The sequence below is a fragment of the Poecilia reticulata genome, linkage group LG5, assembly GCF_000633615.1.
Source record: "Poecilia reticulata strain Guanapo linkage group LG5, Guppy_female_1.0+MT, whole genome shotgun sequence".
NCBI lineage: Eukaryota > Metazoa > Chordata > Actinopteri > Cyprinodontiformes > Poeciliidae > Poecilia > Poecilia reticulata.
Genome location: NC_024335.1, coordinates 6,355,364 through 6,380,803, shown reverse-complemented (window position 1 = coordinate 6,380,803; position 25,440 = coordinate 6,355,364). Strand labels below are relative to the sequence as shown.

General features: G+C 37.8%; 3 protein-coding genes across 3 annotated transcripts in view; all 3 read left to right on the top strand.

Annotated features, from left to right (window-relative positions):
* miip (migration and invasion inhibitory protein) overlaps nucleotides 1-5,172 on the top strand; it is a 9,414-nt gene extending 4,242 nt beyond the window's left edge. The window contains exons 7-9 of the mRNA XM_008408592.2: nucleotides 1,847-1,943; nucleotides 3,218-3,337; nucleotides 4,778-5,172. Coding sequence (XP_008406814.1) covers nucleotides 1,847-1,943; nucleotides 3,218-3,337; nucleotides 4,778-4,906 — 346 coding nt within the window. The 3' untranslated portion in view covers nucleotides 4,907-5,172. The remainder of the gene's footprint in view (nucleotides 1-1,846; nucleotides 1,944-3,217; nucleotides 3,338-4,777) is intronic.
* Nucleotides 5,173-5,997: 825 nt separating this feature from the next.
* Nucleotides 5,998-18,830, top strand: tnfrsf1b (tumor necrosis factor receptor superfamily, member 1B). Its single transcript, XM_008408593.2, has 8 exons — nucleotides 5,998-9,284; nucleotides 11,507-11,612; nucleotides 15,172-15,297; nucleotides 15,405-15,563; nucleotides 15,675-15,878; nucleotides 15,981-16,070; nucleotides 16,231-16,289; nucleotides 18,065-18,830. The coding sequence occupies exons 1-8, from the start codon at nucleotides 9,234-9,236 to the stop codon at nucleotides 18,593-18,595; spliced, it is 1,326 nt and encodes a 441-aa protein (XP_008406815.1). The 5' UTR covers nucleotides 5,998-9,233; the 3' UTR covers nucleotides 18,596-18,830.
* Nucleotides 18,831-20,412: 1,582 nt separating this feature from the next.
* trim62.1 (tripartite motif containing 62, tandem duplicate 1) overlaps nucleotides 20,413-25,440 on the top strand; it is a 48,382-nt gene continuing 43,354 nt past the window's right edge. Inside the window, exons 1-2 of the mRNA XM_008408842.2 lie at nucleotides 20,413-20,494; nucleotides 22,309-22,828. Of these exons, the coding sequence (XP_008407064.1) occupies nucleotides 22,421-22,828 (408 nt within the window). The 5' untranslated portion in view covers nucleotides 20,413-20,494; nucleotides 22,309-22,420. The remainder of the gene's footprint in view (nucleotides 20,495-22,308; nucleotides 22,829-25,440) is intronic.

The window sequence follows — 25,440 nt, the reverse complement described above, 5'->3', positions numbered from 1 at the left end:
ATATTGCTTTCTTTTGTCTTTGAGCTCTGTCAGGTGATAAATCCTTGACTTCTCCAGAATCCTAAGCTACTTGATCATCCTAATCTCTAGCTGTCCTGGACTTCCCTGATTTTCAGAGAGACTTTCATAGACACTGTCACTATCACTGCACTCATCTGAACTTCAGTATCAGCCTCTGTTCCCCACCTGAGCATCAGGTGTTCCTGTCAACTACTGCATGTCAGTCTCACACAATATAAAGAAACAAACTCCAACAAACAATTTGATTAATTTGTAAAATAAATATTGTCTTCATAAAAAAAATTGTAAGTCACAGTATAATAAAAATGACGTTCGGTGGAGTGTTTTCAAAAGCAGTTTAGTACCTGGATAGCTCAAATGATTAATCAAATTGTCCTTCCAACATAAAATAAGTTCTTCACAATCATAAAAATCTTTTTTTTTTTTTTTGTTTTAATCAGTATTACTGGTAATACTGATTACCAGTAATACTGATACCTATATGTGTGTCAGACTGTAGAAGGACAGGTCAAATATTCTTCAGATCTTAAATGTTGCTCTCTGACATTTTTGTGCTGTGTAATCTAAGAAATTACTTGGAGAGCTTACAGTGGTTGAGCAGCAGGTGGCAGCTTATGGGGGCGACGAACAGGGGGGCAGTGAAACGTCTTAGAAACAACTGTACCAGCAGCACCCACTGAAAATGAAATCGTAGCTCTCTTTTGTGACAGCTATGCATACAAGGTTTGATTCTGAAACCGCCCACAGACAGCCAAACATTTGGTACTTGCTGGAAAACATTTTCAGATGTTTGAAATATTCGGCTGCCTGGAAAGAAAATCAGACTCAGGGTTGTTTTCTCATTTTTCACTACGTTTTTTTTTTGTTTTGTTTTTTTATTTTTTAGACCGCTCTGCTTCACAAACCATGTTTGCATTTCCCTGAACTTTACATGTTGTTGTAAAATTTACGGCTTTGGTAAAGTTGAAGTCTGAAATCTAAAACTGTACAATTACAGTTTTATTTTAGCTTAAATAGTCTTGCCTTATGTTTAATTTTGCTTACAAAGTACTGAGAGTACAGACTGATTATAGTACAATTTTGTAATATTCGAAATGGAACTGAAAATGATTTATCTTTCTGAGTCAGTCCCATTTTTTATTCTCAGCTGGTTTCCCACTTGGCCAATGTATTTTCTGGTAGTTTTTATTAAAAGTCATTAATATTAAGAAGAATTGGCTGCAGTAGAACAGATTTATTTCAGGACTTTTTATGTAAATATGTAGTTAGTTTCATAATCATATATCTGTTCTGGAGGACATTTTTACTGCACTGCTCAATATAATGGGCAGCGTTTCAGGCTGGAATCTAGATTCAAGTATTTTCTAGATCTGGATGTGAATGCAACATTTAAACAGGACATGGAGGATTTTTAAAAATATTTCCTGACTCCCATTCCTTGTCTGTGTGTCTCTCTCCTTCTTTGTTTGTGGATTTAAATTGACCTTTGTGTAAAACTCTGCAGTAAACTTATTTCAACCTTTTTTTTGTATTTACTTGTTAAGAAGGAATTTAGAACACTTATAAGTTTTGGAAAAGTGTTGTATTTTTTTTACATGAAAACTGGTAAACATTTTTTTACATCTCTGTATTATCAGATTGTTTCTTTGCATCTAAAAATCTTGAGTTTCTGCTATAATTGAAGCCATTTCATGCTGTTATTTTGGATCATATGTTGTTGTTTTTTTGGCAAGCTGTGTCAGAGTGTTTGTGTGTTCTTTTCAGTATTTCTGTCGCCTTAAGATAAATCTTTACTTCTTTGTATTGTGTTTTTTGTTTTTGAAAGGGTCAGCCTTCCTCGCGCCAACATCCTGCCAGCTTACAAGTACAAAGCTCATCGGCGAAGCAGCTTCGATCCTTCAGACAGTTTGGGATTACCATCAGTGAGTTGGAAACAAATAATGCTGCTTCTGTCTGAGTCTGTCCTTTTTGTTTTATTCTCAGTGGATCCCTCATTTGTAGTTTTCTTCAGTTTCTAGCCTGCATCTGTCTCAAAAATGTTGCTTTAATCATTCAAACTTTGAACTTTTTACATTCCTTATTAGGACTGGACAATATACCAATAACATTTTATACAACAATACTGAACTCCAATCCATAACCGCACAGCATTCTGGGAGATATAGGCAGAGGAAAGGCTTTATCCGCTCAAACTAAACTAGGGTTGGTGGCATTAACTCACTCACTCACTCTTTGGTTACCTAGCAACAACCTGCTGAGTAAGTTTGAAGTCCCCTCCCAACTTTTGTTACCTAGCAACAACAGCATGGAGTGAAAACGCCACCAGTTTAGCAGTATTTCAAACATTTAAAACAAACAACTAGTCAATTATTTTTTATCTACTTGTCCTGAGGTTTGAACTGGGTACATATTTATCTCTCTGTTTAATAAATCTGGGAGATACATTTTCACATTTTAAAACATTTTTAAAGTTGTTAATTAACATTTTAAAAAATCATTAAATCTGTTTATATTTGTGTTGATATTTAATTTGAACATCTTTTTTTTCTTTGTTTTTGTATTAAACAACCTGAATGTTCCCCGTTGCCATCATTGTTCGATTTAGGCTGTTGCTCATGTTGTGCTGCAGTAAAACTTTACATCCATAAACTACAGAAAGTTCACAATCAGAGGTTTCTTGCTTGTCCTGTTGACTTCTGGAGGGCATATTTACAGTAGATATCAAGAGTGTTTCTGTGAATTAATTGTAATATAAATGGCAAATTCAAATTTAATCATTGAAAATATGTAGCAYTTGTCACGTTGAAAAAAAATTATTTTTGTTTTGTGGCGTGTTGCATAGCAGTAGAGAAGGCGACGGATATACAGAGGCTATATTTCAGAAAGTGTCTAGGTTTTCCTCTTTGCTAATTATCGTTAATAAAAACCTCTAATGTCACATAAAATACTATTTTTGTAAACTGTATAAAATGCTTCTGTGTTCCTGCAGTGATTAGCTGAACAGCACTATCTTATTCCTTTATTCAAGGATGACCAACTGTTTCCTGTGCTGAACATAAAAGACGTTTCATAAGCCTTTACAAAACTCATCCAGCTTCTGCTGAGGATGCAAAAAAGATCACTTTAAGTCAAGTGAAGAGGCCATTTGAATGTGCCTCCTTGTCCTGCTGCCATTAATCTCCTTGTCCTTGTGCAGCACTGCCTCTCAGGATGGTCAAATCCAGGTCAGAACATCCTGCCTCCGGCCAGAAGCCTTGACCTACGGAGCAGCATTCAGACGAAGAACGCTGATGGGCCCCTGAGCCAGCAACTGGAGGTAAGACTGAGAAAACCTGCTGTAGTAATCAGGCAACAGAAAAACACCAGATCATCAGTTTGATAGTGATTAACTTCTGTCAGACCACCAGTGACTGTGGAGTCTGAGCAACATTCGTCTGCAACCTTGGGAAAGATTGGGAAAAATAAACTCATCTTTTATTTCAGTAGCTTGATTGCACACTATAATCTGTCATCAGAGTGCATCTATTCAGTGGGGAAGGAAATCTAATGTTGAGGAGTAATTAACGAAAATCACCAGTAGCAGAAATACATGTGCCTGTCAACAACCTTTTCAGAGTGAATATATCAGAAGGATCTGTTTAATTAATTCTGTTTTTCTTGAACTTCTTGGAAGTTTTAAACTCATAAATAATCTGTGGCTTCCCGTTCAACTGGGATATAAATACACCGTGACACAGAGGCCCATTTCTTTTGGCCACTGCCGACCAGGCCACACGAGGAGTCATATTTATCTTGGCGTCTCACACAGAGAGCAGCATGTAAAGGGAGGTGAAAGTCATGCTTCTGGAGAAATCAGCAAGTAGTAGGTTCTTTGGTCACTGAGTCGCCTTAACAACCATCAGACGCTTTGCTTTATAACGTTCGTTTGAAAACAGTTACTTCTCTCCTACCATCACAAATGTAAACGTGGAGCTTGATTACCGGTAGTGCACTTTTATCAGATGAGGTTAATATTAGCTTTTCAGCAACTGGCACTGAGGCTGGTTTGACTTTAACAGTGGATGTCAAGTGTTGGGCATGGCGGAGGGCCTGTAATGCTGTGGCTCTAGTACTCTGAGCTCATTGTTACGTTGCAGGGCATCTTGAACTCTGAAATACCAGGTGATTTTCAACAAAGACAGAAAACAGGAAAACTGATCCAAAACCTACAAGGTAGAAATTAGTGGTGCACCAATTTATCAGCCAGATGTTTTCGTTAATTTTGGGAGACCGGTGATCGGCCGATACTTATACCTGAAGCCGATCTCACTCCCTGATCGTTTCTACAGCAACAAAGGTCTGAAAATGAACTGCTGTAATGTTTTGCTTCCTCCCTTTGAGAGAGGTTTGACTGATGGACCGGCCCACCAGTTAACTTTAGTCACCCCACTGTTACCAACTCAGCATCTTTCTTGCTATATTTATCAACATTTTAGACAAAAAATAAAACTGGTGTCAGCAAAAATTGGAATCAGCAGGTTGGACTTTTTGCAGACTGATAATCAGCGATTGACCAGAAACTGCAATCGGTGCACCTCTGATAGAAATGTTTCACCAGATGAAGACAAAACTTCTGATTTGGCTTAAAGCAAAACATACATTAAAGGTCACATTTTCTTCCGGTTTTAGGTCATGCAATGTGAAAGGCTTTTAGCTCATATTCATAGTCACTGGGGTGCAAATGTGTCTCACTCTATTTTCTTCTTTTATTTTCCAGAAACTATCTTCATCTAGAAGAAACCAAAACCTTGAGCAGACCCCTGATGTGTGTCGCTTGGCTAATTTCAACTTTCAACATTTCTCTCCAAAAAGAAACACAAGAGCCTCTTTTTTCCCTGTAGGCTGAAGAATCACCTCTGGATTTTTAAGGGATCAAAATCTGAGAAGCTACTTTTACATTTCTAGTGCAACATCGTCTGTCTCGGCCAGACGTCCTTCATGTACTTTTTTTGTTGTTGTTGTTGCTGTTTTTCAAACAGGGAGCTAAGCATAAAGTGCATCAGGTGCTGTAAATGCACTGGAATATGAGTTGACTCTAAACTTTGACTTAAATCATGTTGCCTCAGTTCCCCTTTTCTTTGTTCATGTGAATTAAAGCTGGAGCACATGTGACCTCAGCTTATGTGGAAGTGAAGCAAGAGTTGCAACACTGTGGAGACGCGCAGCATTTAACACCGGTTTTAGAACAACATAAGGAACTTTTAGCATATGTTTGAGCTGTTTTTTACAAAACTAAGGAAATCACATTGAGTCACTTCCAGCCTCTTGGTGTTTGCCCTCTCCAGACGTGTCATTTGGCTGCTGTGTCTTTGCAAACTTCTGCTTTTAACTTCCTTACTGTGGGACGAGGAGCTCTGCACCTCAACAGGGTCTACATGTATAATACAGGAGCTGCCCTTCACAGGAAACCACAACCACCTATACTTACTAACACTTATGTGCTTTTGAGATCCCACCTCGCTCGCTGTAGGTTTGTGTCGAAAAGGCCACCGTTGTTGAACATGTTTGCGACGATGGGTTGATTCACAGTGTGTTCTTTGAGCGCTCCGTTTCTGATTTTAAGTGACGGAGTTTCGCTTTATAAATCCTTGCAGCCGAACTGTAATCATCCCATCACTGGGGGCTGAACTTCTGAGAAACAAAAGGGGAAAATTTTTTTGAAAGACACCAGAGAAATTAACTAGAATCTCATCAGTGCTAGTTGAGAGCTCCGCTGTGCTGCTGCTACCGCTGATGAAAAGGCATTTTACTCCTTCAGGAAATCTTCAGCTGCCTTCCACATGAGCGGGATCTGAATGTAGTTTCTGAATAATAAATCTCCTCTGCAATCATCTTCCCTCGTTATGTATGTGGAGTAATAGAAACACAGAATCACATTTTGGTATTGAAGGTTTTTACCGCTGCAGCCTAATAAGATGATTGGAAAACAAAAGCTGCATTTTCATACCTTAGTAACATGAGGTTTGAGTGTGTCATTTAGTGTACCCACTAGTACCCTAGTGTTAAGAATTACTCATGCATTGTAACTAAATCAGTGCACTAATATGTGAAGACCATATTAAGACAAAGTTTTTGCTTGTTTGGGTCATATTTTGAACCTCGGTGTTGGTAAAGGTGACTCAAAGTAAACAAAGTAACTCTCACACGGACAAAAAAGGGCAGCTTCTGTTTTACTTCACAACCAGAGAACATCTACACATGTGGGAGGGGGAAGTTTATTTTGAAATGTCAGCATCACAGGAACAAGCCGCTAGTCACAGGGGCAAGAAGCTGCTGGGCACGACATGTGCTCAAACCCGCACTGTGGCAGTGTACACATTTTAAACTGGAAAGTGGTGGTGATGTTCAGTTGAACCTTAAACCTTTTCACTTTTTGTCATCTCACAACCACAAACTTCAATGTAGTTTATTGGGACTTGAGGTCTGTGTTCACAATATGTGAAAATGACATGATTATTCTTGACTTTTTCCACTGTCGCAGGTCTTACATGCAGCCAAACTCATATCGTTTTATCCCTCAGTGTATTGCTTTCAATAAAAACAAATATTTCCACTATGTCGTTAAAAATAATAATATTGTACACACATGACTGGTTTCGGACGTTTGAAATCGATATGAACCTACACAAATCCGTCCCAGCGCGCTGTTTTAAACATGCCAAACCCATAGGGGGCAGTGTAGCGCAAACCTATGTCAGCCAATCAGATTGCGTCAAGACGACGAAGTCCTGCTAGGAATTAAACATGGTGGCAGAAGATTCATTTGGACAGATTCAACCATTTTTAAATATGTAATATATATAAAGATAGTAAAACACAAGAAGAGGTTGGGATTCATGACAAAGCAAGTATGTGGCTATATCGGCGCATCATGTGTAGCAGACTGAAAATATCAGCGTTTACATGTACACACGCACACAAGAAGTTTTCTCATCTCTGATGGAGTTTTTTTTTCTTTATAAATAATTGTTTTTACCGACTATAAAGAACCGATTCCAATTTTCTAGCTGATTGCCGATTATTGATCATTACCTGCCGATTCAGATTTTGGCCAATACCAGCTTCTTCTGGCTGAAATGTTGCTAACTATAGCAAGAAAGTCTCTGAGTTGGCAACAGGAGGTGACTATTGTTAACTGTTTACGAGTCATGACCTGGTGAACCGGTCTGTCAGTCAATCTTCTCTAAAAGCAGAGCAGAGGAGGACTGGGGTGGATATTCAGAGTTTTGCTAAGGTAGATAAGATCATTGGATAAGATCGGCTTCACATGCAAGTATCGGTCGATCAAAATTAAGGAAATCATTGCCGACAAATCGGTTTTTAGAGATTTGAGTTAATTAAATGTATTGCATAATGTATAAAATGTATTCTCCAAGATATCAAGCTAACTGTGAACATACCTCAAACTTCACAAACTCAAACATAACCTGAATGTAGAACTATGATTTGCTACCATTTTCATCTATAGACTGATTTTTAAGCTATTCTTCTCTACAAAAATAGTGAAAGCTCGGTCAGACTGTACATCGAAAATCTGTGAACATAAATTTTCAAGTTTTACCATAAATTCCTTTTAGGCCTGAGCTTTGACTAGGTCATCATCCCAACACATGAATATGGTTTATCCTCTGCCTCCCCATTGTGTGTATCAAATATTTGTCATGCTGGAAAGTGAACCTCAGCATAGCATCTCTGCTTTTCTTCCACTATTGATCTGTGTTAGGGTGATGTATTTTCTGACATAAATAGCATTTTGCATGCAGGCCAAAACTTTCAAATTTGATCTCGTTTCCTCAGAGCAAAGTCCTGCACATGTTCTGTCCCTTACATGTCCAGTGGACTCATCGTGGCTTTTCTCCTCACGCCGTTCCATAAAGGCAACATTTGTAAAGTTCATGACTAAGACATATCGTGTCAGCAGATTTTCACACGTCTGCTGTGAATCTCTGCAGCTCCTCTGGAGTTACCTTGAACTTCTAGGCTGTTTCTGCGATTACTTCTCTACTTATCCAGTCTGTAAGTTTAGGGTTCGGCTTTGCAGCTGTGATGTAATCTTTCCATCTTGTAACCTAAGAGTAACAGGGTTAAATCCAAATGCAGGCCACACTTTCCAAATTTTTATTGGAAAAACAATCAAATAAAATCCAGAATTTCTGTCCTTATTCACAATTACGACCTGGTTCATGTCGATCATGTCTACTATCCAACAAAAATATCCGGAGATTTCCAATTTTATTGTAACAAAGGTCCAATTGTGTGAATGTTTGAGAGCCATTGTATTATTATTTTTTTTCTTAATGGAGATCATTTTCTAGATATTAATTTTCAGTAGTGATATAAATGTATTTATATATATTTTTTTTATTTAGTTAATTTTATACATTTATTTATTTGCTGGGTTTCACGTGTATGTCTTGATTGCAGAAAATGGCTCTGTATGCCTTAATGTGACCTGAACATGATTCATGGGGGAGTGGCTGACATTTTTCAAGAGGGGGTGCTACTGGTTCCATTCTTAAAATGTAAAATTATCAGCCAAATGAAATCCAAATAATTCATGATTTCTTCAGGCTGAGGAATCTAGTGATACACAGTGCAGTGCATGTTTTCCTCTTGCCAATACAAAAAGCGAGTATTAACTTGTCTCTGCTTGTGGAGTCAAGTTAAATGACTTTAACTGATTTTATTCCCTGAAGCTGAACTTTAGACTTTTATTGATGTCTTGACACAGTTGGTGAACAATTAGCTATTGAGGTATTTACCAACACACACTGTTCTAGCCAAACATTGTTAAAAAATGTTTGTTTGTTTTTTTCTGATCAGAATCAAATCCAGAAGCTTTCATTTCCAGGAAAAGACTCGGACGCTGCAGTTTTCCTGTAACCAGCTGCAGATTGCTGAGAGCACAATTTACTTCCAGGTGCAACACGTTTTAACCAGACCAAACTCAGAGAAACACACACATATACAGTTGCCACTGTACTCTCATTATAGTTATTCGCATCAGTTCAGTGAATGTGGGTTAGCCTGTCTGCTCGTTTCCTCCCTCCAGATTCATCTGAGTGCAAGGAAATGCCTCGGGTTTGAGCTCAGATGACCCGCCCTCATGAGCAACACACACACGCTGCCTGCTGCAAACTCCGCTCCGCTCTGTAATTCACTCTGGAGAAGCGATGAAGGACATACTGGTTCTGCTACTTCTGCTGACACTCCGAACTATCAAGGTAATCGCAGTTTGGCTTTATAACGAGGGGATAAATGCWGGCTGTGCCGCCACAAGTTTCTGAGCAAAAAAAGTCGGGTCAATGTCATTGGAAGTAATTGCAGCGTCAAAATAGAAGCTCAGATGTCTGTGTTACATGTGTTTCTATAATCTAATAAACACATGTAACAATAATCAATTGTCATAAAGATTTTATGTTTTTTTTATTCTAAGTGTGACAAATTATTGTGGGATACACATAAGGAGTAACTCTAGCGAGTAGTTTCAATTACTTGGAATGATTCTGTCTCAGACATCTAAAATGAAGCCGTTACTTTGTTTTAGTTTTTGCAGACATGCAGCCATGAGGAAATAGCTTATCTGAGGGAACATCCAGTTATCAGTGTTTATTTATGCAGATGACGTTTCTCGTCAGTCCGTGGTCAAACAGCACAATTCCCTGTACTTACCAAAGAAAACCCGGGGCTTGTAGACTGACGCCTCTTGTTTCCTGTAATACCAGAAACTGCTGCTGCTGCTGTCAGCATAACTGCATCTTTTGCTTGTCATTGGCGCTGTGGTGAGACAGCTCTATGTCAGGTGTGTGAAGAGTTGCAGTGCCACGCTCCCTCTTGCCTTGCCAAATAACGTCTTAGCTTATGCATCCGTGCAATTCCCGCAGAGCCTCCCCACAGAAAGGAATGCAGAGGTAAAAGCACCTCGGAAAATCAGACAATGGCTCCTTTTTTCGTCTGAGTTTGCAGCTCAGGCTTCACTAGGACAGAAAAAGGTGGGCGCAGGTGTGGGTGCTCTGGTGCATCACGCTTCTATATTTAAAATAACAGAGAAACTCAGGGGCCACTTGATCCATTCCCCTAATTAGCAAATGACTAAATTCAGGCTGTTTTGACCAAGCAGTTGGCCAGGGTTTACTGTGTCCTGATAAAGAATACACAGCTTCTTAAAATGTATTTTGGGGGTTTYTGTGATGCACCACACAAAGTAAGGCAGAGTTTGTGTGGKGTCTCGAATACCACACAAAGTAAGGCCTTCAAGATAAATATCATGAATGTGTAGGCGCTCAGCCCCCTTTCCTTCGAACCCTATAAATAAAATACAGTGCAGTCTATTGTATTCATAAGGCATATAATTAGCAAACAGGAAAGTCTTAGTATAAATTTAGCTCTTATTTTAGAGCTACAGACTCTTGGTTATTCTGGAGGAGTTGCAGAGACCCACAGCTCAAGTGCGAGAATCGGTTGGCAGGAAAACTATTAGATGTGTGATTTGGCCTTTATAATAGTGGCAGAACACAAAAAGAAAGTCATAATGGAAAAAAATACAGTACAGTTACTGTAGGAGAAACACAAGAAGTTGGAAGAATATACTCTGGAGAGATGAGACGAACACGGAGGTTTTTGGCCTGTATGCAGAAAGCTCTGCAGAGGGAAATGAACGTGGCACATCACCGAAAAATCTAATCAGGGAAATATGGCAGGTTTATTTTTAGTTTGGTTATTTATTTTTTTCTTTTTAGTAAAAAGGGAGAGGGAAGCTGATCAGTTTTTATAGATGGAACTGAATGCAAATTAGAAGCTTCAAAAGACTCGAGGTTCATTTTACATCATTCCTACATCCAGAACTACCACGTAAAGGCTTAGTGGTGGTAGTATCATGCTGTGGGGACGCTCTTTTTTTTCTGCAAGAACATGAAAGCTGCTCAGAGCTGATGGGAATAATAAAAGAGTGAAACACATGGCAATCCTGGGAAAACAACAGAAGCTGCAAAAGGCTAACCATCAACAGGCAGAGCTACAATTGTATGGTTTAAATCAAAGCATATTCTTATGTAAGAAAGGCCTAGTCAAAGTACAAAACTAATTGAAAGTCTGTGGTAAACATGCACATTTACTAACGATCTGAGTGAGCTCTGCAGTGTTTTTCAAAGGACTTACACAGGACGGCCGAATACAAATGGACCTCACGTTTGATTACATGAGATTTCTACTGGGAATTTTATTTTTTTAAATATGTAATATTTTTCATCCACTTCACAAATATGTACTACTATATGTCGGACTATCAAAAAAAAAACTGAAGTTAGTGTTTTTAGGAAGAAAAATGTGATTTGAGTTCTTCTAATCATTGTAAGTCAAAGTGGACAAATGTTCTAAAATATAAAACGAGTTTATTTGTTTTACCCTTAAATAATAAGTTGCACATTTTTYTGTTTTCTTCCCACAGGTTTGCTCKCTCCCATATCTGCCTGACTCCTATGGAAATTGTCTCGACCTGACAAAAGAATAYTTGCATGATGGTATTAACTTGTGCTGCAAGAAATGCCCCCCGGGTAAGTGCTTTACCAGTATTGTGTTGYATTTTGTGTATTGTATTTCCACACAAAATACAATACAGATGCAATCTGTGAAGTTCAGACGCCTCACACAACTGTTAAAAAAAGTTACGGTGTAAACGGCTGCGCAATGATGCACCTCTTGAAACCCGGCGGTGAAGGTTTGGGCGTGGAGGTGTGAGAGAAAATCTTAAAAACAGAAAAAGAAAGGCACCCACTGAATTTCAGAACAAGACCTGCTAAGCAAAAGTGTTAACTTGAAGTTTTAAGAATATCTGGTCAAATTTTCTAATTTTGCATAAAGTATATGGTACTGGTATTATACCTGCCTAAAAGTACAACATTATCTGCAGAAGTACAATTTTGAAAAAATAAAACGCATAAAATTAAACAAAAGTGTTTTTCAGACAAAAATATTTATTTAACTTTACAATTTTAAGCAAATCATTTCTGCAACACGGTGCATTCGCTTTCTAATATTAAAATTCTATTTTTAGTTTAAAGTGGTACTAAAAATCCTGCATTGTGGTTTTAAAGTGGCACAGCGGTTAYATGCATGATTGCTGATCGCTACCAACAAACTGAAAGGTTTCATATCATTGTGAAAAACTACCRCTCAGATGGAAACGACTTCATCACGTAGTTCATTACCTGAAAATCTGAATTAAAGTCCTGTTGAAAAAAGGAGTAATCTTTGGTTGTTGGAGTGAAATTTTTTCTCCTATGAAGTTGTTTTTTGAGTGAACTGGTTCTCTTGGTAATTTTTACCGCCAACCAGCAGATTTTTTTGAATGGGTTCATTGCAATTAATGATGAGTCACAGAACGGAGTGTTCTCTGTTTATTGTAGTTTTTTTTCTGTATTCAAAAGAAACTAACATGCACAGTGATGATGATGATGATCTCACARTTTCCACTTCTGTTGGTTTTGAGAGCATTCAGTTTAAGAGCTGGAAGCATGAAGACGAACAGTGGCTGTAAAATTACCATCGTTATTGGAAATGGGGAGCCGTTTCAACTAAATGCATCTTTATCATGAGGAAATGCAGAAAACCGATGCTAATTTCCAGGGGATTTTTGATTTCTTTCTTTTTTACAAATTCTTTTGCAACCCAGAAATGAATGGCTTGTGAACAGCACTGCCTTTGATCTCTCTGGGAAAAGGGTTTGTAGGTATGTAAATTAGATGTTCGACAAAGATTGTTCACATTTGAGCTATCTGAGATCACAGCTGCACACTTCACTTCCTTCCACACTTTCGATGGGGATTCCACACGCTGAGAGTTTTATTATTTTCCTCTTTATTTTTGAATTTATTTGTTCTTTAGAGTATTCGCCTGAAGGATCAGCAGCAGAGTTTGTGTGAAGTTTATCTTTGCTAACGACAAAACGRCGGCGTTAGCAACGCGTTGGGTTGTGTGGAAGAGGAAAGCAGTTTGACTTGGAGGCTTTTGCAACCGCTGCTCCTGTTCAAGCTCTAACTCGATCTGTTGTTTCTTTTAATCTTATCTCTGCACGTCAGAGTGAACCTCACATCCTGATTCATTGTTCAGTGAGTTCGACTAACACGCAGCTTTTCCTGGACCGTTTTGGCTGACGTCTTATCATTTTGTTTTGGTAAATCAAGACTCAGCCCACATTCACATGACGAATGACTCACATTTTAAGCTTCTAATCATTGTGGTGATTTAAAACGCAGACATGTTTCACATGTGGGTACAATATTGTGACAAGAATCTTGAATGTTGCAACATTTATTTTCATGCAGCGTTGCTAATATTCTGCCTTGATTACTGGCGAGTCAAGCCGCTACAAAGACTCTCATCTGGCTCATCCCATTGGATTTCCGTGGAGTAAAGTCCAGCTAAAGTCATTTTTAATCCACCTGATAAAACAAAGATGGTAAAATAAAGGCAATTGATCCTTGATATGAAAAGTATTGATGGCATCAATGRCCAGGGTCTTTTCTCAAGATCTGTTCTCGAGAAAGATCTCAAGAAGCAACAAAATCAAAATTCAAGAGCAGATGAGCAACATATTTATTGAAAGAGTCTAGAAACGGTTACAAAGCCACTCCTAAGGCTTTGGGTCTCAAGCAAAGCACAGTGAAAACCGTTAGTCACAAACAGAGAAAACGTGAAAATTTGTTGAAGCTTCTCGGAAATGACCGGCCGACCAAAATTACCCCAAGATCGCACCAACAACTCATCCAGAAGGTCAGTAAAGAACCAAGAGCCACATGTAAAATACTGCAGGCTTGATTAAAGGAAAGAGACTCAGCAGTAACGATTTATAGACCAAATCCACTGCTGACCAAAAGGTCTTAAAGGACCGTCTCACATCGACAAAAGACATCGAGATGATCCCCAAGAAAATGTTCTGTAGACAGCGAGACAAAAGAAACACCTTCTGGAAGGTGTGTGTGGCAGTAGGGGGAAAGTCTAAGGCTGCTTTGTTGCTTCACAACCTGGACGACTTACAGTAACTGGTAAAACCAGTAAGTAGAAATGAAGTGTGTACTTTTTAGCAGAGGAATAAAAAAAATTAATGGAAAGGCAAACTTTTCCACTGTGGCTGAAAATGTTCTCTAGCCAAAAGGAAACTGGTTGCTAGTCTTGAATTTTCTAAAAGTTCCCTAATGTGTGGATTTATTAGGTGACTGAGGACTTTAAAAGCTGGTAAACATGGAGCCAATGCAGCGCTGCAACAAAATGAAAAAATGTCCTCGTTTGCAAGTTCTGGGAAAAGATAATGAGCAGCATTTAAGACAAGCTTCAAGAGATATAATGAATCAAAATCATAGAGGAATAAAAAAACGAGGAGGAAAGTGAGTTGAAACAAACTTGGCTATATAAATGAGTTCAGTTTAAAATGACAGATTTATCTTTTATTCAGGATCATAACATTCTTTTCTACAGGCATCTTCACAATCATAAAAATGTAGAACAGTTTTTTTTTAAGATAGATTCAAGGAGCAGAACGTCGAGTGAAAAAAGAACAATGCCCGGTACTGAACCCTGGGGAACTCCAGCAGTCGATGGCTGACTCTAAATCCAGGCTACAAACGAGGTCACAGGTGTCTTTTGTTTAAAATAATATCCCATTACTCTGAAATTTCTCCATCAAACATCCACATATTTTGCGTCTTAGCAATGCTAAGCTTTTGTGCTGTTAAGCCCCGCTCTAACTTCTCTTTGATTGTTGTTTTACAAAGTCAGACTCATTCGATGTTTTTTAATTATGCTTTTACTTTGAAGACGGTGGCTTACCACATAATTGTGAAGTGTTAAATGAATAGATTGGGAGGTATTAATCCCACTTTAGTATGTTCGGTAGTCTCATTTGTTTGCTTGAGCCATGCTGCCCTCCATAACAGAGTTTATCTTTTCCACATCAAGACGTTTTCTGGCGCCACTTCGGTTCTTGTTGCCACTATAAATTGATTTATTGGAGCCAAATTCAGGCTCGACCCGTTGACTTTGTTCAGTTAAGCAGAATTTCTTTCCTGTATATGTTGTTTAATTGTCTGTCCTGTAACCAAATGGATGTTTTCACAGGGCAACGACTGAAGCAGGAGTGCTCTGGAAGCTCTGACACAGTGTGTGAACCATGTGGACCAGAGCAGTACATCGAGACCTGGAACTACACCCCAAACTGCTTGTCCTGCACCAAGTGCAAAGACAGTCAGTAGATGTGTTGAGAATCTATAATACGTACTGATTCATTCATCCGCTCCATAGCTTTACTTCCTACTGATGGTTTATGTTTACGCTCCCTCATGTTGAACCAGAAAAAGGTCTTGAGAATAACCAGACCTGCACCCCAACCAGAAACGCCAAGTGTGTTTGCAAACGTGGGATGTTCTGTGAGTTCGGGTTTGATAATCCGTACTGCACAGACTGCAGGTCGTATAAAGTTTGCAGACCTGGATTTAGAGTTTCTGAGCCAGGTAAAACTCTTAAAACTTAAACAAAACTGTTTAAACATCTATAGAAGTAGGTCATTATTTGTATTTTATGAGATGCACTGACCTTGTGAAATGTTTGTGTGCTCATATCAGGCACGCTGAACTCTGATGTGAAGTGTGAGAAATGCCCCACCGATCCCTGTCCGCCTCGCACCACAGTACAAACGGTGACGACTACAGTTACAGTAAACGCCACGACGCCACGAGGCCCACAGCAGACGACGCAGCAGCCTGACAGGCCTCTCCTAACCATGAGACCCAAAGGCTCTAAAGCAGAACAACCCATCAGCGAAATGGGTACAGGTTTCATAAGCTCACTGTAATGCCTGATCAGTGTTTCGGTTCGCCCGTTTCTCGTGTCTGGTCTTGACTTGCATCCGTGTCCCACTTTCTGCTTAGTTGCAGTCATTGCTGGTGCCTCTGGATTCCTTTTGTTTCTTATCATCGTCTTCCTCCTGCTGATACTTTGCAAACGAAAGAAAGCTAGAGGTAACATCACCCGTTCCAGTCTTGATAATTATAGACTTTTAACCCACATTTCTGAATAAAAATGGTCCCTATTATTTAATTTGTTAACTGAATCTGTTGTGGTCATAATCACACTTGAGCACAGGCATCTCTGAATGTCCCTTCTCTCCTGTTTTCCCAGATTCTGGACACTTATCACCTAAAGTAGATGCAAATGGAAACTGTGAGGCAGCAGAACAGGTGAGTTTTGTCTCTGCGCATTCCCAGCATGCCTTTCTTTCAATAAGCCAGGGATCTGCGGCCTGCGGCTCTTTGGACCTTCCACAACGGCTCTTAATAACTTTGTCTGAAGATGATGAAAAGACAACTAATACTTTTAAATATAGGTATAAAAACAAATTCAGCTTTTTGGCAATTTTACAGCTTTTTCTTTGAATAATTTAATTGAATTTCCACAACAAAATGACACTAAAAGTATCAATTCTTATATCTAATTGTCTTGTCATTAAGTTGAAAACATGTGCTTTTCTTTTCCAGTATCAGTATCAACATCCCGTGCAAAAATTACATTCATCCCTTTTCTGTATTTTAAAACCTGTGAATAAAAATAAAATGGTGATTATTTAAAAATAATAAATGTCCTATAGTTCAGGGGTCTGCAACCTCTACCATTCAAAGGGCCATTTTTGCCCAGGACTCATTTAGAGCCGTAAATGTAAATGTTTTTAATTTTTGGTATAAATCTACAGTAGGGAATTAGTTATTTTAAAGAACCACACTTTTACTTTAATTTTTGTAGGTTTTAAAATACAGAAAAACAAAACCTGTAAAAAAATAAATGGGATGTTGATATTGGCAAAATAAAAACACATTGTTTTCCTGACAAGATCATTAGATATAAGAATATTGTTGATACCTTTAGTGTCATTTTGTTGCAAAAATTAAATTAAATTATACAACGCTGCATTTGTTTCTATATCTATGTTTAAAAGCATTTTTTTTTTCCATCTCTGGACCGTTGTCGAAGGACAAAAGAGTCACTTTGTCAAAAGGTCGTGTAAGTTACATGACCTTTTGATAAAATGACTCTTTTGACAACCACAGGTTTTACATGATGTAAAACTTGTGGCTCTAAATGAGTTTTATTTAGCTGGACTGGAGGTTGTGAGTCAATGATTTTATTTTTCTGTCAGATGTTTACAAAACGTTTGGTTCTTGTTAGTAATATTTCTGTTATACGACACTTTTAAGTTATTTAAGCTGCTGTAAAACACTGAGCTTTTATTTTAATTTTAATTTTATTTTTTTATTTGAGCTCCTCTGGGAAGACGTTCCATATAATTTATATGTATTTTGCTTCATATTTATCCTTTGATCTCCTTGAACTGTGTTTGGCAACTAAAAACAGTTTTGCAAACTAAACAAGTTGAATAGAAATAATATAAGGATTGTTTTGAAGATTGGTAACTTCCCTGCCGTTCTCCAACAGTGAGCTTTAGAGAGATTTGTTGACTGGTTTTAAGATCCTGCTGGCTGTGTGTGTTTGTGGTGACTAAACAGACTTAGTTCCTCCTTCACCCTTGTGGTCAGTGGGTTACATAAATGAGACTATGTGTCACATAATATTTATAACCAAGGGAATTAAGACTCATTGTTTCATAATTAAATGTTTTCTAGACAATCTGATGAACTTCATGTTTTTATTTCTTAAGAGTTCGACATGTTTTTTTTCTTTCCACCACTGAGTAAATGACTGGATTGGATAGGATTAATTATTCAAGTGTGAGGTTATATTACCGTAAAAGTAAGACTTTTTAGACATATTTACCATAAGAGAAAAAATGTGAAAGAAGAAGAATTGTTTTTGTTTTTTGCTCAAACTGTAGCAGATAGAAAAGCTAGACTTCATTCATGTCTTTAATCTAATTTAAAAATCAAATTAGCCTCAAGTTAGCTGAGTGCGTCATGCTTGTGACGATATAAAAACACTGACTCGTGATTTGTTTCGTCACCAGAACGGCCACAACAACTTCGGAGATTCTCAGATGATTTCATTCAAACGTACATCACCGGAGCAAATGTGTCTGCTGGAGAAAGGGGAAGTCGCCAGTGACCAAAGTGTGAGCAGCAGCGATACCGAAACTTCAACCAGGGCGGATGGTTTCAGCAGCCATGAGTCCCTCAGGCCTCTACAACCAACTTTAGGTCTCGACAATCCAGCGTCTCTCCTGTCGGAGCCCCTGACCTTACAGTCCGTCACGGACCCCGTCGCTCCTCAGCGCAGCATCAGCACACAGAGCTCCTCTCAGCCCACCAGCCCACAGATCATCAGCCCCGTAACGAACAGTCCCCACGTCAATGTCAACATCACTCTGCATATAGGAAACGGTTCCTGTGGGACGCCATCTTTTCAGCCGACAGACTTTAACCAAGCGGAGCATCAACTTCCCTTTGGACAGGAAGAGGAGTCCGTCAGCTCTCCTCAGCAAGAGGCAGGCAAACTGTCGTTTATGTCAGTCGAAGAGAGCCCCAGCTATAGCACATGAGAACTCCTGTGCCATCTGAACATTTTTTTAACATTACTGTAAAAAGCTTTGACTGAAAGAATGTGCAGCAAAAACTCAGTGCTTTGTTTTGCCTTCAGCTGTTACTTTATGAGTATGTGTATATATTGTGTGTTGTTGTACATAAATGTTCTAAATATAGATTTATTTAACATTTCTTTACATACATTTCTGATTTGTACAGAAGACATAAAATAAAAGGGCATTCAAGAGAGCATTCAGAGTTCTCCTGTATTTCTCGCCTAGCATATTTGGAGTTTATTTACATTTATTTATGACCCATCATAAAAGAATGAAACTAGAATGAAAAGTTTGTGATGAAACATGGTTGAAATCTTTCCAGTCCTTTATATTTTTCAGTATTTTAGGCTAGAAAACAGAGCAAAAGAAATGATATTTGCGCTGATTCTCACTTTATCCCTTGTAAAACTCAGCATTAAGATTGCCAAGTTAATGTTCAGATTTACAGTCATTTGAAAATCAATGCTCCATCCAATCTCACTGAACTTCAACTTCAGTTATGCAAAGAAGTAGCAATACTTTCCAGTATCTACATGTGCAAATGCTAGTTGAAACATACAAAAAAAGCATCTAAAAATACATGCAACATTTGTTATACAAAAACATTTGTGTTGGTTTTATATTTAATCCCAATAAAATAGATTGAAGTTTGTGGTTATAACATGAAGCAATGTGAAAAAGTGCAAAGGGAATGGATAATTTTGCCAAGTGCAATACTTTGAATACATGTTCACACACATATATAGCATAATATATGTAAAGAATGTTTGAATATCATCACACCTAAATTCAGCAATTTTAGAACAACTATATTTCAAACTGTATAATTTTCAATAGCATATTTTGTAAAAGAAAACAACATTAAAATATTTTAACTTAATATGATATTCTTCTTTCCTTAAAACCTGAGTTATCTTCAGCAATGTGCCTAAAAGTGTCCCATAATTAAAGGCATTATAAAAACTATTTAATAATTACAAATTGAAATCGATTAAATAAATTAATGTAGCTGTAATTATTTGTTTAGATATTAAAATAGCTATAACAATAGGACATATGTTTAGTTTGCACTTGAAGTGCTGTGCCAATCAAGTGTTGCAATTTTGATCAAAATTATTTAATGAAAGCATAGTTAAATAGAAAATATTTATAATATTTATAAATAACATACTTTTTTAACTTTATTAATTTGGGTATTTATTTATAGAAATATTTTTTTTCGAAATTGTTAAATGAATTTATTACAGTTTCCTTTAAAAATACTTCACACCGACGCTAATCTCTGCCAGCCATATTTAAAGTGTCTCAACTGAATTGACTGTGATTTCTACGGACACTGCTGACACCTGCTGGTGGAAGACGAGCGCTGCAGCCACTGATCAAGTATTCCTCATTCGATTCATGAAAACGCTTTTACGGAGCTGTGACAGTCTCTTTATTTATGTCGACTAAAATGCAATTCAGACCATTTAATGAACTGTTTCGGTTTTAATTTATGTATTTTGCTGTTTCTTCTCATAAAGGTAAACTGCTAACAGCGGGTGAACAGGAGAAAGGAAGTGTGGGTCACTTCATTTTAGAAATCGGGGGTCAACGTTTAAATTTTAACCGCTCTATCAAAGAATCTAAATGATTTTGATTAATTTAAAATAACGCTGGTCATTTGAATATCTTGGGTTGTTTTATTGTAGTTTGAACGACGTTAATGATGGAAACATAATAATGTTTAATCCTCTCTGAACACCCCTCCTTGTGTGAGGCAGTTGGTTTCGTCTGTTGCCGATGTGTGTCGGTGTTCTTCCTGAAAAGACACTCGCATTGAAGCCGCTGATGTCGCCGCAGAGAGGTCGCTAGGTTAAGGTTCGTTTCCTCCGCTTTTATTCATTTTTGTTGTGGGAAATGTCACATTGAGATAAGTTCCCACCGTTTATGTTTAAGTTATATTATTTACTGTTAATGAACAGGTTAAATTAATTAATGCTTCGCCTTTTATTGTGTCATTCATCCTCCTGTTGTTGCTTTTTTTTTTTTTTTTTGTCTTGTCTGTTGTGTTTACAAATCCAGCTAGGTGTCGAGTCAAGCTAGTTAAATAAAGCATGTGCCACGACTTTACAGCATGTGTCAAACTCTGTGTAGTTTTTAAATGATGGTCAGAATGAAAGAGCCTGCTCCCGGCTGTTTAAAACTCCCCTGATTTGGGGGAAAATAAAATGAAAGCTCCTCAACACCGGGGAAGGAGGTCGACAGCAACAGAGGACAGGGCTGCAGGTGTTTGCCTGTTGGTCGCCTGGCAGGCTGTTTGTTGAGGTTGGGGATAAAAGAGAGGTGGGGAAATACCCGAATCTGGAAAGTGTTTTAGCAAAATGAAAAGGCTTTCCCTTGGAAGCTTCGACATTTCCAGGTGTTGACGCAGGTAAAGGGGAAGCTGTCAAAGTGAAACCAACTGCGGGTTTATGCTATAAGCGCTGGCTAGATGGTATCCACCTGGATAATGTGCATTGTTGGGCTATAAATAATGCTGCAACATTTACAGTAACAGTTGTCAGTCTTCTTTAAACTATTGGTGTATTTGCATTCAGCTCCTTTTATTATGGCAGCCCTAAATAAATTCCATCATCAGAGTAACGCTAATCAGCTAATTGGTGATTGGAGTCAACCTGTGTGCAAAAACGTCTGTTTTCCAATCACTTAAGTTAATTTGTACAGCAAAAACTCAAACAACATAAACATCATCTAGTGAATAGTTGTGAAAACCAATAACGGATATTTTTTGTCAAGAGCCATCATCAACAAAAGTCAAATATGTTGGTCAGTGTTCATGTATTATGGTTTAAAAGCAACTCTCAAAAAAAAGGAAAGAAAACATTACTAAACAAGCAGCAACATAAGTCATTCTCTGGTCTGAATTTATATAAAGGAAGCTTGATAAAATACTAAACGATCCTGGAAAAAATCCTTTTGAAGGCTGCAGGGGACTTTAAAATAGGGTGAATGCTCACAAGCCAGCAGGACAGTGACTTAAAACACACATGCACAACTACGGTAACATCAATACTTTGATGACTTCAAAGTATATCCGTGTGTTAGACTGGTCTAGTCACTGTGGCAAGGCTTGAAAATTGATGTTCACAGATGCTCTCCAATATGGCTGAGCTTGAGATATTTTGCAAAGAAAATTGGACAAAATGTTTAACATGGRCTGATGGGTATATATATATATATATATATATATATATAATCTTTTAAAAATGTGAAATTGAATAATTAATTTATTGACTCAGGAGAATAAACAGAATCGCATGCTGCAATTCTCTGTAAAATATTGTTAAAACCATGAATATTTTTACTTTCATAAACCATGTCAGCACTGCACATTGTCTGTGGTTGTGATATGAAAAAGTTCAAAGGTTGGGAAAAAGATCAAGCATCATATCAAGAAGGAAAGTCAGATATTGACTCTGAGGAGCTGTAAGATTTTTCTTTTTTCCTTTTATAGTTAATGTTAGACTAATTGCTGTTGGTTCTACTCATATTTGATGTTTAATGAGTTCTTACCAAAGTCCATTTAGTTAATGTGTTACTACTAAATATTTCTTACTGTTTTTGAAAACGAGACCAATCTGACCTCAGATTAAAGATTTAATGCATCATTTTCTCTTTTCTTCTCTCTCCAGTAGATCTTCTAAGCCTGCTCTCGCTTGGCCACGAACCATCCGCTCTCAGATTAAAACCCAGGGTTCTTCGCTTCAGACCTTCGTCCTTTTAGATGCCGCACAGCCTTCTCAAATGGCTTGTTGTCTGAAGGACGAGCTCCTCTGTTCCATCTGCCTCAGCATTTACCAGGACCCCGTCAGCTTTGGCTGCGAGCATTACTTCTGCAGGAAGTGCATCACCGAGCACTGGAGCAGGCAGGAGCTGCACGGGACGCGGGACTGCCCCGAGTGCCGCCGGACCTTCGCCGATCCRCTGCTGTCGCCAAGCCTCAAGCTGTCCAACATTGTGGAGCGCTACTCGGCCTTCCCGCTCGACGCCATCCTGAACGCGCAGAGGAGCTCCTACCCCTGCAAGGACCACGAGAAGGTCAAGCTCTTCTGCCTGACGGACAAAAGCCTGGTGTGCTTCTTCTGTGACGAGCCGGCGCTTCACGAGCAGCACCAGGTGACCACCATCGACGAGGCGTACGAGGAGATTCAGGTCAGCGGGCGCAAACACACTTCAGATGCTTGTTTATAGTGACAACTTTGTTTTGTTTTCAAGTAGGGCTGAAATAACTATTCTGATTATTGAAGTAATCATCAACTAATTTAGCAATCGATTGGAGTACAAAAGCTCAATAAAAGACATTTAGCTGAAAGAACAAGTAGTCAGAGGAGTAATTGAGCCAAAAGTGGAACAAATAAATTTATAAATTCTGCACTTAAGATGTAAAAAGAACATTGTCTATAAGTGTGTTTAATCCAAAACTCCTCTAGAAGGATAGTTTTAACTTCACCTAGTTCAAATTAAATAAATAATCAACACTTTAGCCCCACACTTTATTGATAAGTGAGCAGATGGGGCTGAGCTTTTCACATGTTGACGATAAAAGTATTTTTTAAATGCAGATGCATCCTTTGCGACAAGTTAAGTGTTAACTAAAGGGCGTGCTATGTTACTGAATTTTAGGCAATCAAATGTTTATTTTCTCATTTTTTAGCAAAGGAATTGCATATTTTAATGTATTTCTAGTATGGTATAAAAAGGTATTAAATAAAAAATCAGCAGAATGTGCCATTTTTTAAAAATCTGATCAGTACAATAATCAAGAACTAAAATAATTGTGAATTACGTTTTTCTATTTAACTACTTTTCCTCTTTCAGCCCCCATGAGCTGCCTGATCTGATTAGAGTTGAAACTAAAGAAAAGGCTGACTAAAGCTCTTTGGTTTGTTGGTTACCAAAATTATCTTAAGCAAAAGCTTAAGATAATTTTACAAATTGGTTAATCTAATTTTGCTTTTATCTGCAAAACTCTGCATGACTCCACTGACCTTAGTGGTTTGAACTCGTTGTTTGTACAGTAAAAATGTACCATAAATGCAGCTCATTCTGCAAGCTATCGGAACCTTTTCCAGGAAGCAGGGTGGTTTTCTGGGGCCGAACTTTTCAACTGTTTCCACTGTAGCGATAAATCAGGGTACCAAGGCTGGAATCTAGATAACGGCTGCGATAAGGGGGAAGCACTTCTGGTAATCCTCTTGAATCACCAGTATAGAAGATGCAGAATGTTTTTTTTTACTGTTTGAATATTTTCTGGTTTCAATTTCAGTCATCTCCAAGCTTAAACTCTAAAGTTTTCGCTTCCTCTTGGTTTCAAGTTGCACAACAGGAGTTGGTATTTTACTTTGCAAACAGATTTTAAATTCTGTTGGGGAAAAAAAAATCTGTTGAAAATCTGCCTATTGTTTTGCGTAGATTTTAAATAAAATCAGCTAACCTTAGCATAAATATTAATCATATTTAATGATTATATCAGATCACTTAAATGAATCATTGACTTGGGCATTTAGCATCCGTGAAGTTGCAAAGCGTAAACAATCTCATCCAAGTTAATTTTTCAGGGATTTAAGGTGGTAAATACTGTGGGGAGAAAAAAGGAGGAGCTTTAATTTAATCCTTTGCTTTGCTTTTCTCTAATAGCAAGTATTAATAGACTGGTATGAAATGCTCACTACATGCTAACTTTAAGAGAAATAATTGACAGAAATACAACAAATACTCAATTAATTTCTTTTATTCAAGACCTAGGGGCAATAATTATTCCTACTGCAGATGAAAAGATACAGATTGCTACAATTTGAGGATTATAAATAGTGATTTTTATTTTAATACTTTAGAAAAATTCAGAATAAACAGTAAATCTTAATACACTCCTAAAGTAAAGCTGCTTCATTCTTAGAATATTGTTTTTTATTTTGCTTTTTAAAGAGCAATTCATGTAGAAGAAGCTGATAATAGCTGGTTTATTAGTCAGGCAATCTGCTTCTGAGTGACTAAGATTTTACCAAACTGGAAATATTTCTTATGTATTACTTTTATTTCTTGATTAATTCCTTGTAATCGAGGGGAAACGTCATTTTTCATTCAACATTACTCATTGCTGCATACAGATGCAAATAAAATCTTTTAAAAATGATTTTAAAGTGAAACAGGGTATTAAGAAATCAACATTTTAATTAACTGTACAAATACAAAAAAACAATTCTGCTGGGAAATGCATTTTTTTCATAGTACATCTAAATAACCCAATGACGAAATGTACTAAGAATATACAATATCGTGGTCATTGTTGCACATCAGCGCTTTTCCTTCTCCCCCTTCATTTCCTGCCGGGTCTGCGCTCCAGTCGTGTTTAAAAATTAAAAGAAATTTGGTTTGTTTCAGTTCAGAGATCTTGACTCAACACCACATTAAATTTGTATGTGCTGGCAGATTTAAAGTGTTTGTGAAGTAAAAGGAGTGAAAAGCATTGGCTCCTCAATGATTCATTCTCTTCACATCCAGGATCATTGACAGTAGCTGGCAGCTGTGAGCATATGAAGCTCCTCTAAAAAGCTCAAATGTGTTGTATGTTTGCATGCTGGGTTGAGTTTTTTTTCCACATATGCAAGAATGGTTCTTGTTTTTTCTTTTTTTTTCTTTCTTTCCCTTCTGTATTTGAATAATTCCTGTCCTGCTGAGCCAAAATCCAATAACTGTGAAACAAAGCTCCTAATCCGGTTCCTATGGTGCTTTAGTATGCATAGAAACACATTCCAGCTTCCCCC